Raw genomic sequence first — 13,808 nt, 5'->3', positions numbered from 1 at the left:
CCAAAGTACATGACTTCCACCATGAGAGCTACTATGCCCACCATTTTGTGGACTTAACCAGCATGCCACAGGATGTGCTTTGAGAGAGTCTTTCATTGACGCTGCTTAATTTTGGGCCCTTAAATCTTAGTTACTTCAACGCAATAAACAGTTTATTCCCAATAGAGATCAGATAATTTATTTTTCACAATCTTAGTCTTGCATTTATCAGTGTCCAACTTATTTATGTTCTTATATGCATTATTTGTAACAGTGATCTTTAATCAATTTATTTTCACTTTATTTCCTCAGTGTTTCTATATCTGTGCATAGTAGAGTGACTTGTTTCTATATCCATTGGAACATTGTTAACCAATCCATAAACATGCTTTGCAAGACTTGTTTTTCAGTCAAAGGCAAACATTCTTTGTTTCTGGCTTTTAGAATAACTATCCTCATTCTTTCTCCAGGTCAGCCCCTGGGAATCTTTTTCCTTTATGGACATTTGGTAAAGCTATCTCACATTTGTCACTTGCTCCTTTGTCAACATATGTTAAGATTTACATTACTTGTTGAAAGCCCACAAATGAATGGGAAAACCATTTAGTCATTAAGAAAGCTAGCAGTATACTGCATCAGAATACTTTTTATATAGTCAAATACAATAACATCAGGTTGTTGGCCTTTCACTCTGGTAATTGGCTAACTTACTGGAAAAGAGTTTTTAACTTGTATAGTAACGCTGTTCCCCCAGCATCCTAGGAGTGTTTTGGTCTCTACTGTGTCACAAGCCATTGTGACCTCCATGGGATGAGTTCTCTATTTCTTGGCCTAGTTCCCACTGTGTTCCTTAAAGGCCAGATTCAGCTGCCTTGTGTAGCCCTGAGGATTAATCTGTTGGTCTGTATAAAATGTCTTTTTGATAAAAATGTGTAGGCTGCATAGATTAATAGAATTATTTACAATAAGCTGTAATGCAAGATACCTAGAAGCTTCTAGGCCAGACATCCTGGCCTATTTCCTCTATGACGCTGACAGCAACCTTTAAGACCCTTACTCAGAAAAGTAATAATAGGATACAAACCTACGCAAATTGTCTAGGGACTTTTGAATGTCTGCTAACCTTTCACCTAAATAGGGTGAAGAGGGGTATTTCTGCCCACAAATCTAACAAGTACACCACAAAATACGCACATAGCTGTCATTAATACGCACACAAAAGGTCAGCCTATGAAAACAGGTACCCTCACCTTTCCATGGGGGAAAGACAAATTTGGGCATAGGAGGAAGGATTTCTCCCTATAAAAAGGGTGACAATCCTCCATTAGACGGGCGATACACCTCTCTGTTTCCTTATCGTCTCAACCTACAGCGAGGCCTCTCTCTCCTATGAAAGCTGTCAATACTAAGTCGTAGTATTAATTCTTTTCAAAGTTGTAAGTATGAACCAATTCTTATTTCTGCTAAAGCATCTATGCTAAGAAGGGTTTAACTCATAACCAGTTTCTTTATAACTATACTTCCTCTATCAAGGGTGTGAAAATTCACTCTAGTACTACTGTTGCAGAGTGCATTAAGAACTGTGATATTTTGTAACTTTGTAATCTCAAACTGCTTTTAACATTTTACATTTACTTCTTGTTTCATTGATTTTAAATAAAAGGTCTTTATTGACTATTTCTGTCTCAGTGTAAGTTTCCTGTCAAATACCCCAATCTCCTCGTGTAAATTCTGTGAAGCCTGATTCAAGACGAACTTTATCTTCTGATCACACATATTGGCGAGCCATACCCATATTATTAATATCTATCAATTATTATTAACATTACTAATTAATTAGAAAATTAATTATTAAATAAAACTAAATTAAGTGGATAAATTCCACTGTCCCTACTAACCCTCCCCAAATCAGGCTACACTTGGCCTGTCACATAAGTAGTACCTTCAGTGCCAATTATCCCCTTGTATATTCTCATTAATTTCAGACCTATGTCTGCAGTATATATGTCAGAACATACTCCAGTCAGTATTGGTGTCTCATTACCAGGAATCCTAGCAATTCATTTGCCATGGAAAAATGCAGAAATTAATTTTTACACAGGATCTTTAATTTTTACATTTTGTGAAAAAATAAAAACCATATTAACTATTAACTAAATTTTACTGAAAATACCAATGTAATTTATTCAGTGCCCACAACCTCTCCCTCTTGTGGCTGATTTTTTGAATGTGCTTTAAATTTACATTGCTAAACATACTTCAATAACCTGCTTCCAGCATATAGCGCAGTGGTGGGCAACCTGTGGCCCGTGGGCTGCATGCGGCCCATCAGAGTAATCTGACTGCAGGCCCCAAGACATTTTGCTGACATTGACCGTCTCCAGACATGGCCCCCCGCAGCTCCCTGTGACCGTGGTTTGCCGTTCCTGGCCAATGAGAGCTGCGGGAAACAGTGTTTCATTTTATTCGCAGAAAAATGTAGATCTTTGTTTTTGTATCAAAGAATTTTGGTTTTTTTTTTTATCCTGGAAAACTAGGATTCCTGGTCATCACTTTCTGGTTCATCCATTTCCCTTTCTCATATTTAGTATCTTGGTGTCATCTGGCAGCTCATCATTGGTGTCCAATCTGCAGGTCTAGGCAGATCTTCTCTACCTTGGTTTGAATAAAGGCAAGTGATCCATGGTCCTTGTGTCTCCAATTTTTTCACCTTTATTGTTATTTCTGGAAGGCTTCTTTCCCCCAGACTTCTCCATCAGCTTGACTATTCACATGCCTAGTGACCATTCTTGCTGTCCGCTGTTTTCTTTTAGATCAATCTGTCTTAGTGCCCAGTGCCTTGTTGCTTTATGGCTCCCTGTTCCAAAGACTTCACAAAAGGAATCACTGTTCTCTTTTGTCTGATTTGTTGGGTGCCCTGACAGTCAGCTTGAATTCATATGAGATACCTATGTATGGGTTCTGCTTGTTTCCCCTGTGCGGGCTGTAGGGTCAGGAAAATGCCACGCATGGTCTTCCTCTCCAGTCGGATCCCGCAGAAGCAGCAGTTTCAGCGGCACACACTCAAAACCAGCCATCCTCTACTTTATTTATTATAGCTAGCAAGGTCCTAGGAATTCTTTCTGGACTGACTGATCTATTTCTTCCTTATTGTGGCTTTTGTGGAGATGACATCAGTGAGCTGAAACTGTGTTTATCTTTGCATGGATCTTTCCAAAGCCCCTCTTCTCCCCCCTTTTAGGTCTTTCAGAAATTTTAAGTTTAGTTATTTTCAGTTGAGTTTAAAGGAATTTTTTACACACTGGTAATGTTGGTTCATTGCACTGTGCATTACAAGCACGCAGGTGCCACACATTATTTTGTCTTGTGCATAAACTACATGATTCTTACTGCTTTCATAGCTCATTATGGTCTCTGCCTGTCACAGTAAACGGCCTCTACAGTTCAGTATTGTACCTTTCACTTTCACTTTTTAACAGAATGTTGCTTGCCTCTACTAGTGTTTTTAATTTATCTACATAGTAGTTTTCTATTGGAATATTTCTTATCACTTGCCTGCTGTCATCTTGTTAAACTACTTCTAATGTATGCATCTAAATGGTCCTTAGTCTTTGGGACATGGTCCTAGTTTTTTTGCTCTTGCTGAAGTGAACTGCTGTTTTGGTGTAAACATTTTCTTAAAACAAATGCTACACAAATAAACGACTACTAATAACTTCTGACTCTTGTCTTTTGTCTTCATTTGTTAAGAATCTTTGAGATGTTCTGAGTCATGATTCACAGAACCATAAGAATATTTTGATATTCTGAGTTCCCCAGGTGGTTATTCAGGTAGTAGAGGATGCACAGCATGTGCAAAACTTGCTGAATAATGTCTTTGTTTTGTTATTTGCATGTAACAGCTGGCACTTGTTTATAATAATTTTGTGGTAAAACCTGAAGTGGGCATTCTGTTCGATGACCTCAGTTTATATTTTAGCTAGATCGCACAGTCCCTCATGATATCACAAGTGTGCATCACAGATATGCAACCTCCATAGAGTGAATGACTGGTTTGTCCTATTTTGTAATAAGTTGATAACATATTCTCAGGAACACTTAGATTTACTACTTCCTCACCCATCAATTACATTCAGAATTGCACTACAAAATGGTCCAGTACTGTGGTGTTTTCTAGCCAGCTTATGTTTTCCGATCCTGTCACTCATGCAATTGGTCGTAGATATTTCCACTTTTTGGTTTAAGTACTGTGATCAGAGACTTTCATTTTAGGGAATATCAAAGTATGCAATCTATGGAACTAACTTTGAGCAATATTTTGAGGGTTAGCATGCACTACTCTCATTTGATCAGTCATCAGGGATTGTATGTTCTGCATGTAAAAAAGGATTTTTGCAGATTTTTGTATACTCAAACATTTGACGTCTAATTACTTAAAGTATGAGTACTTCAACTCTTTTAAAAAGAATTTATGAAGGATACTTCAAAATCTGGATTTTGCTTTTCCTGCTCAAACATTAATGTGAAAAGGTGGGTGAGGTAATATCTTTTATTGGACCAACTTCTGTTGGTGAAGGAGACAAGCTTTTGAGCTTACAGAGTTCATCTGTCACAACTAAATAGTTTAGCATAAGGAGTTCACGTGTTAACATGTGAAGTGTGCAGTTGTAGGATAAATTGGGTTATAGATTGTTGTAATAAGCCATAAATCCATTGTCTTTACTGAGTCCGTGATTTTTAGTGTCTAACAAACCTATGGAATAAGCTCCCAGGCTCATCTTTTGAAGGTGTTGTGCAAGTTTCCTTTGATGATGAGGACTGTGAGGTCAAATATGGAGTGATTGTTTTGTGAAAATGTAATGTTGTGTGAGTGTTAATGTTTCCTGTAGATTTTGTGTATGTAGTATAACGTAAGCAAAATTAATTTTGCTTACAAACCATTCCCTTGTAGAACAATATGGCTATTTCAGTGGTAAGAAGGGAACACTGTTTACCTGGAGATAGGCCAAAAAAGGTGACCTGCATACTGATCGCTTCTTGAGGCTAGATTTGAGGCTTATGTAAGCAGACAGACAAGTTGCACTTGGCAGCAATTGTATAAATATGTTTTGACAAATCTGGTTTGTCTGAAAAAGCAGGTAAGTTACTGAAAGGCAGCATTATTTAGATAATAGAGCTTTAGCCTTTAAACTTGTGCATGTTAAGACCAATTTGATTGGCTAAAGTACAGAAAGGAAACACTGTTGTGTAAAGTGTGCAGCCAGGTGGAAAAAGAATACAGACCAGTAAGCACAGGTCACTTTCCTTACAGTACGTCAAGATATCAGATGAAATACAATACTTTTAGCATTCAGCTAGAAAAGTTCCCTTTAAGGGAAATGAAGAGTATTAAATTTTTCTTATGAGCTAGAGGCTTACTTGAGTTATTTGAAGTATATACAAGTCACACATAATACTACAAAAGGTCTCATAGCATTATTGAAAATGTAAAGTTGTTAGTAAATTGGGCAAATACAAGGTTTTTTTTTGTTTTTTAAACTACTTTGTAGGGATAGGAGGGGGATGTATACATTATAAATGTGCATTTACCCAAGGCAAAGGGCATACATGTTTTTGATCTAGACTTTCAATAATTATCCTTTTTCCTTTATTTTAATCAATACTTGTGACAAAATTAATGAAGTTACTTGAGCCATATGAAAAACATTGCAGTTTTATTCTGCATATTTAATTTTAAAACACTGCGATCAAAACTTTTATTCTGAAGGTATTTGTAGAAGTGACAATTACTAAATTAAAAATAGTAATTGCTTTCCAGTTTTGAGGCTGCATATCATGAGAACTTGTCATATAAGGCTAGCTACCATGCCACATTACTTAGAGGAAACTCATGTTCCTTGTCTTAGATTTTTGACCGTGCACAAGGACATTCTTCTAGTCCAAAGAAGACTGGCACAGGGACGTTGATTGCTGTATCACAAAGGGGGCAAGAAAAATGAGGTGAAGAAATAGAGAACTCAGCATTTCATATGCTTAAGTCCCCAGAGCAGCCTTCATGGGCTTTCTCAGAGCTTATACAGTTGATTTCCCAAGTGAAAATTGGCCATGGAAGTAGGAGAGGGGTTAATGTTTACTTAACAGTGGACTGTTCTTGACCAACAGGCTTTTCATGAACATCAGGCACTCAGGTTTTCCTTTTTTTCACCTCTGGAGTAAGCATTTGTCAACAAGCAGTTCAAGGACATCCCGGTGATCATTACATTATTATTGTTACAGTTCCCATAGACCTTCTGATATTCCAGTGCAAGTGGAAACAGATACGTAGGCTGCTGCAGAAAGAGCAAGTTGCCTAAAAACCATGCAGCAAGTCTGTAGCAGAGCTGGGATTAGAATGCATGTTTGCTCTAGGTCTGTGCTTAACCATTAAACAATGCTGCTTCTCAGCATATGTCCACATCATTACAAACAAGAAATAGTTCTGGATCTTTTTTCCCCTCCTTTCGTACTTGTCTCTGTTTATCTCATCTAGATCATTTTATGTACCTGTTGCTAGTTAAAGCAAACCACCAACCTGAAATACTGTGTTCCCCACCATTTCTTTGCATTACAAACCCATCATTTTGCATGTAGTTTACAACTGTTATTTTATGTGTTTGCAGTATTGTTGTAGATATGTTGGTCCCAGGATATGAGAGAGAGGGTAGGTGAAGTAATATCTTTTATTGGACCAACTTTTGCTGGTGAATGGTACAAGCTTTTTAGGTAGAGATCTGTGTAGCTTGGATGCTTGCACCTTCCGCCAACAGAAGTTGGTCCAGTAAAAAATATTGTATATGAGTAGTTATCCTCGCCAAAATGATGCCGAACTTTTCATTGGGATTGGAAAAACCATCTCAAGGAGATGGGCCGTAATTTTACTCAGTGGTGACATTTGTGAATTTGTTAAAGATGGATTGGGGGAACCTTATGTGTTGAGGTAGGGATGTGAAGGAGGCTCGTTAGCAAATCAAGCTGAAGATAGTCCAATGAGCATTCAGATTAGGGGTATCTATTTCTGCCCTAGAATGACTTCAGAACAGTTCTCGTGGTTACTAGTTCTTCCATTTTTGTTGTGATAGTACTAAATTGTTACCTGAAATATTTAGCCGTATATTAATAAACGTGCAGTAAATAAATAAACTGCCTGAACATCTAGACACTCCAGTAATCACAGGAACACAATTGAGCAAGGTGCTATACAAACATAGGCCCTAATCCAGGAAGTTCCTTCCGCATGCATAACTCAAAGCATAAGTTTGTCCCATTGTAGTAAAGTCACATATGTAGTTAGGTACCTTTTTTTGGTCTGGGCCACAGAGTAGAAGGGTGATCTCTGCCTCAGAGAGTTCACAATCTAATGAAATTAGTTGACTGGTTTATTACAATATTTAAAAAACCTAGTTGGAATGAGCCATGTAGCTGCTGCTTGCATATTACTTGTGTTGCCACTCCCCATGATGTACCTATTTGGTGACCAAAGACAGAGGGATCAGATCCTCAATACACTGGGACAATGGTGTATAGCAGTTTAGGAATATGGGTCACAATGACATGCATTCAGTTCAGGACAGCTGTTCTCAAACTGGGGGTCGGAACCCCAAAGTGGGACGTGACCATGTTTTAATGGGGTTGCCAAGGCTGGCTTAGATTTGCTGGGGCCCGAGGCAGAAGCCCGAGCCCCACCTCCCAGGGCCAAAGCTGAAGCCTGAGGGCTTCAGCCCTGGGTAGCGGTGCTCAGGTTATAGACCCTCTGCCTGGGTCTGAAGCCTTTGGTTTTGGCTTTGGTTCTCCCCACCCAGGGCAGTGGGGTTTGGGCTTTGGCTCTCCCCCACTCAGAGTGGAACGGCTCAGCCTTCGGTCCCCCCTCCTGTGGTTGTGTAGTAATTTGTGTTTTCAGAAGGGGGTCGCAGTGGAATGAAATTGGAGAACCCCTGTCCTAGAATATGAACTGTTGAACAGTTGAACAGGCAAACCATGGAGAACTGCAGAGAGTTTATAAAGTAAAACTATGGGACAGCAGAGATACTGCCAAACTGAGTTCTTACACAACTATCTTTGGTATCTAGATTGTTCAATGCCTTGAAATCAATAGGAGTTGGGAGTGTACCTTAGGGAATAATGTGATTCTGAATCTCCAACCTAAAAACATCAGAGAAAGAAGACAGTGGGTTCTTGTAGAGCCAAACACATCTGCCTTTTATTATCTGTAACCTAGCAAAACCATACAGTGCATTGGATTTCTTCTTACACTTATTTTTTATAAATTAATGGTTTATCTTGTGGTAGGCACAGGCTTTCTTACTGATTGCCAAAAGGGGCTGTTCTTTATGTCTAAGCATGTATTGATTCTGCTCCCAACTATTTCTTGTTATGTTGTGTTGGGTAAGTCACCTAAGCCAGTGGTTTTCAAACTTTTTTTTCTGGCTACTCAGTTGAAGAAAATTGTTGATACCTGCGACCCAACGGAGCTGGGATGCAGGGTTTGGGGTGTGTGGGAGGGGGCTCTGGGATGGGGGTGCAGACTCCGGGGTGGGGTGGGGATGAGGATGAGGGGTTTGGGGTGCAGGAAGAGGCTCTGGGGGGAGGCTCGGGGCTGGGGCTCGGGCTTACCTCGGGCGGCTCCCTGTCAGTGATGCAGTGGGGGTGCTAAGGTAGGCTTCCTGCCTGTCCTGGCACCATGGGCTGGGCTGCGCTGCGCCCCGGAAGCGGCCAGCAGCATGTCTGGCTCCTAGGTGGAGGCTTGCAAGTGGCTCCATGCAGCTCTCGCCTGCAGGCACCGCCCCCGAGCTCCCATTGGCTGGTTCCTGGCCAAAGGGAGTGCTGAGCCAGTGCTTGGGGTAGGGGCAGCAAACCTAGGAGCTGGACCTGCTGCTGGCCGCTTCAGGGGTGCAGTGTGATGTTGGAACAGGTAGGGATTAGCTTGTCTTAACTGGGCAGAACCACCGATGGGACTTTTAATGGCCCGGTCGGCGATGCCGACCAGATCCACCACAACCCACTGCCTGACAGTTCGCGACCCATTACTGGGTCGCGACCCACAGTTTGAAAACCACTGACCTAAGCCAACATTTTCAAATTGCTGTTGATTTTGGTTCCCTCAGTTTTTGTGTGCGTTATCTGAGAGACGGTGGGCATAATTTTCAGAAGTGCTGAGAGTCCATTGATTTATTTGAAATTGTGTGATTAGCTCTTCTGAAAATTGGAAATACGTTTCAAGTAACACACCCAAAATCAGTAGCATTTTTAAAATTTTTGTGCCTCAGGTTGCCAATCCTTAAAATGGAGATAACTACTGTGGCAAATTGGCAGCATTATTATGATGGGTCCCACGCTTTCTCCTCTTGTAGGGGGTTCAGGGTGCTGTTGCTCATCCTTGAACTGGGGTATCAGCTGTCCCACTAATGTCCCAGAAAAGAGGAGTGGAGAGGGAGGGACCCAGGCCCGCCCTCTACTCCGGGTCCCAACCCAGGGACCCCAGGGATAGCGGTAAACCACTTGAACTAGTGATTCCTTCCCCTGGGCTACTTCCCTCTCCAGCCCTTCAGCTTCCTGCTCTCTCCCCGCTTGGGCCAAGTTTCTCCCAATCTCTTGTGTCTGTAGACCCTCTCTGCTCTGCACAAGCCGGGTTTCCCTTTACCTAGGGTCTTGGTCTTCTGGCCCGCCATAGCACTTCTCCAAACTGCTCTCCGCTCCAGCACCAAACCACTCTGCTTCAACTCCTTCAAACTGCTTTCTGCTTCAACTCCTCCAACTGTCTGATTGAAGCAGGGGGGTTTTATCAGGTGACTGGCTTCAGGTGCTCTAATTGGTTTAATTGGTGTCAGGTTCTCTAATTAATCTGTAGCAGCCTCTCTTCCCTCTACAGGGAATAAGGCTTTTATCATCCTGGGGCTTACATATCTCCCATCTATCATTCTCCTGCTGCCCTCTGACCATGCTGTATCACACTATCTACCTTAGTAGTGTGCTTTGACGGCCTCAGATAAAAGCAGGTGTGATTATAATACAAGCACATCTTAACAAGGCTTCACTTTAAAATCCTTCATCTGTATGTTATTTTTAAAAAAATTATACCTTAGGCAAATTGTCAGTTTTTGTTTTTCTTGTGGAAAATTGCATTAGAAAATTACAGAATTACAAATCTCAACGTAGATCTAGATTATAACTTCTGATCTGTGACCTGCATCTAAGATTAGAATCTGACAAATTAGCTGGCAGAGCTAAAATTACAACTGAATTTAATGCCAGGATGTTTTGAAACAAAATACTTCAAATTAACAAGTCTTGACTGGAAGTTAACCTCTTCTTACAGTGACCTGATCCATGGATGTTTATAGCCGTCTGAGGGAATGTGCACCATCAGTCACTGCTGAAATTTAAAAAACAACAAGAGTGATACAGCCATCTAAACCTGATGTGTGACAACCCATTTGGGAGGCTGTCGTGTAATTCAGCTTGATAAATATGTGGTTAACTCATTTTAGAAAATAATATTTAAAATGTAATGCAAGATACTTTTCATATGTACCTTTTGATATTTTTTTTTAAAAGGCATATTTCAAATGTACTGGATTGATCTGTTGTGTAATGGGGTATTGAATTGTTTTGTCACTCAGTACAGGTATTACATACCAGTTTCTTTTTGAATGTTAAAGCTGTTATATAATGTTTAATGTCTTTATGGATTTTTGTACCATCTTGATCCACAATGTTTGGGCATGGATTCTATCCTGGCAGCTGATTTAATGAAGCTTCAGAGACTGTCTCAAAATGTCTCAGGCTTTCCATGTTTTATTTTGGGCTTATCCTGCATCATCAGTGGTGGCAAATAGTTAACTAAAGGTCAAGTTATTTTAAAGAGAGTGTCAATTGTAATACAGTACTTCGCAAAACAATGAATGTATATAGTTAGGGTGTGTGTGTGTGTTTTGCGGGAAGTGGGGTGGAATTCTGGAGCAGCTGCATTGTTGCTGTTCCTGGTGTAGATTAGCAAAGCTGCTACATGCACTGATGGATCTTATTGCAGTTTCATCCATGCAGTAGGCTTCACCATTGTCAATAACAGCTTTGCCCATAGTAGGGATTTGCAACACTGCAGCCACACCAGCAGCTGGCAACCAGTGTCTGTAATTGGGACAAATATCCAGTGTAGACAGAGGCCTCTCTGTGTTGCTACTTATTTCCCATAAAATGCCTTGCACTTCTAGCACCTTGACTTGTCAACAGAGTCACCAACAAGTATGTAAGGGCCTCGATCTTGCAAACCAGTCTGCATTTTCAGATCCCTGCACCCACTCACAGTCTGAGTGAGTTCATTGGAGCCTCACAAGCCAGCATGCAGGACTGCAGCTTGTTTAAAAAAAAAAAAATTCTTATGCATGGTTTTTATCCATTTAGCCTGGCTAATTATAATGAAAATATATTATTCGTTCAAGCCTTGAGAAGTTATCTGACAATCTAATCAAAATGTTTTTATTCTTATCAGGTACGACAGGCAAAGCATCATCCCCACCACCTGTCTTAGACACAAGGCAGATGAATGAGAAACTAGAGACTATTTTATTTCAGCTCCGCCAGGTTACACGCGAGAGGGATGAGTTACGCAAGCGCCTTGCACTTTCATCTCCTGGATCAACCTTCGATGACTGCAGGTAAAAAAAAAAAAAAAAAAAAAAATTAGATTGCAAAATGTGTTTATACCACTCTCAGAATGTATACACCTGGCATTAATATTTGTTGCTGACTCGTGGATGATGAAAAGATATAGCTTTGTAGTTCCTGGGTGTTACCTCAACAAAAGACAAATGTCAAGTGCCTATAGAAGGGCATTTTTCAAACTCACTTTGCTGTTGGGTTCAAATTAGGGTTGGCAGCACTCCAGTCCATGGAAATTCATTTGTCATTGGGTATGAGTCCATTCTCCACAGACCTGAGTGTCCTCTCACCACTTACCTTTGTAGTTTTTTGAGGGGGCTGAGACCAACCACAAGGTCCTATGTCATCTGGGGAACAGTGTTCTCCTAACTTCTTCCTGGGATCCTCAGGGGAAACTGGGTGACCACATGTAGGATTAAGAGCCACCTATTACTGCCCATTGCTTCTGAGCTAATGATTAGAAAGAGAGGGGTGAACATCTCTTCCACTCCAAGAGTTCTGCTGCGAGAGTATATAAAACACTTGCAAAACCCACTTACCCACAGTGAGTGGGTTCCTTAGGGTTGGAAAGTCACTTGCTCCTTCCTTGGAGAGGAGGGGTGAAGAAGTCATAGCTAATGTTATTGAGGAGGGATGGAGAAAGTCAGTGGGCAGAATGGATAGAGCTGCTTCTGTTTACAAAGCAAAGGAGAGGAAGCCCAGGAGCAGAGCAAGATCCAAACCACTTCTCTTTGGGAGTGAGAGGGGAAGCCAGCAGCTTTCTGTATGAGAGCAGGGCAGATGGACTAGCAGCAGCAATAGAGCCCTCCATAGAGATATGGTCCAGCACAAAATCCCTTGTAGGAAAAGGGGGCTCCCCAGCACTAGCTTACTGGTGATAGAGGATATACTGATTGTGGGGGCTGCACACTATTAATGTGCAACTCTCCATCAAGCAATCCTGGGCACACAAATTTAAATAATTACTGCCACCCCCAATAAACTAAGCTTGGGCAACCCCAATATTCATTGTTTTAATTTGAAAAAGTGGCTGCCTAGCAATCCGTTGTTGTTAGGCGGGAAGCATTAATTCAGAGTATGGGGTCTCCAAGGGAGGTGAGTGGAGATGGGGAAAGGGTTGGTTTGTTTTGGAGGAGCGAGGATGTGAACCTATAGAAACATGGGTTTGAAGGGCTATGCTAGTACAGGTATTTTCCACCATCACTAGTAGACTCAGTACTCAGCATAGGACTTGTCAGGGAAATATGTTGAGCCCTGGAGTAAATTAGTCCCACGGCCACTGGATGCTGAAATGCCTTTGCAAAGCACAGACTTCCTGGGAGGCCTGAGGCAAATCTTAGTCTGTGCCTCAGTTTCCCCATCTGTCAGTGTTGATGCCTATTGTTATGGGGTCTCTGCTAACCTGAGTATTAGAAGCAAGACTGTTAACTACGAACTTTCAGTCCCTCTGAATGTGGTCAGGATTTGAACCAGTGAACCGGAGTTGAAAGGCTGTGTTTTCCATTACCAATCTCTGAGCCAGCCATTCTGCCTACCTCACAGGAGTGCTGTGAGACTTACTTAATGAGCATTAAACCCTTTGAACTTCTGTCACATATTCTATCAAAGGATATCCAAAGTGTTTTTGTGTATCATTTGGCCAAATCCTGAAGTTATTAAGTTTTCACTTAGTCCTTACTCAGGCAGAACTCCCATTTGAAGCAGACTGAGTTTGCCCGATTTAAGGATTTGGCTGCTTGACTATTTTATAACAATAATTTATTGTAATGTAAGTCAGGATATTATTATAAGATTCTGTTAGGCTTTTAGAGTGCCAAGTTTTTTTCTTTTTTTGAACAAGAGATCAATCCACTGCTATAGCTGCAGGAAATGTGTGCAATGGAAATTACATTTATAAGCTTTTCACAGTCTTAAGAACAACTTTTTAAAAATAAATATTGTGGTTGACTAGTGTTTAAACACCCTATATTAAAGAGGGGATAGGTACTAACAATTCCAAACAATTAAAGGGATTTCAGAAATAGGAAATGAATAGATTGAGTTGATTTCACTTTCATTCTTTAAAAAAAAAATCTCCTTGATAATACTTTTCATTACTTTTAATTTCCATTTTGCAGTTCTTCCCCATGCAAAAC

At 40.7% G+C, this 13,808-nt stretch overlaps 1 protein-coding gene across 2 annotated transcripts in view; it reads left to right on the top strand.

Moving 5' to 3' along the window:
- Positions 1–13,808, top strand: part of DLG5 (discs large MAGUK scaffold protein 5) — a 201,713-nt gene that overhangs the window by 90,621 nt on the left and 97,284 nt on the right. For both annotated transcript variants that reach the window (XM_045024440.1, XM_045024441.1), the window contains exon 3: positions 11,504–11,669. In XM_045024440.1, the coding sequence (XP_044880375.1) occupies positions 11,504–11,669 (166 nt within the window). The remainder of the gene's footprint in view (positions 1–11,503; positions 11,670–13,808) is intronic.

This window comes from Mauremys mutica, chromosome 7, assembly GCF_020497125.1.
Source record: "Mauremys mutica isolate MM-2020 ecotype Southern chromosome 7, ASM2049712v1, whole genome shotgun sequence".
Classification (NCBI taxonomy): Eukaryota; Metazoa; Chordata; order Testudines; family Geoemydidae; genus Mauremys; species Mauremys mutica.
The sequence above is the reverse complement of the archived record's forward strand: the minus strand, read 5'-3'. Positions and strand labels throughout refer to the sequence as shown.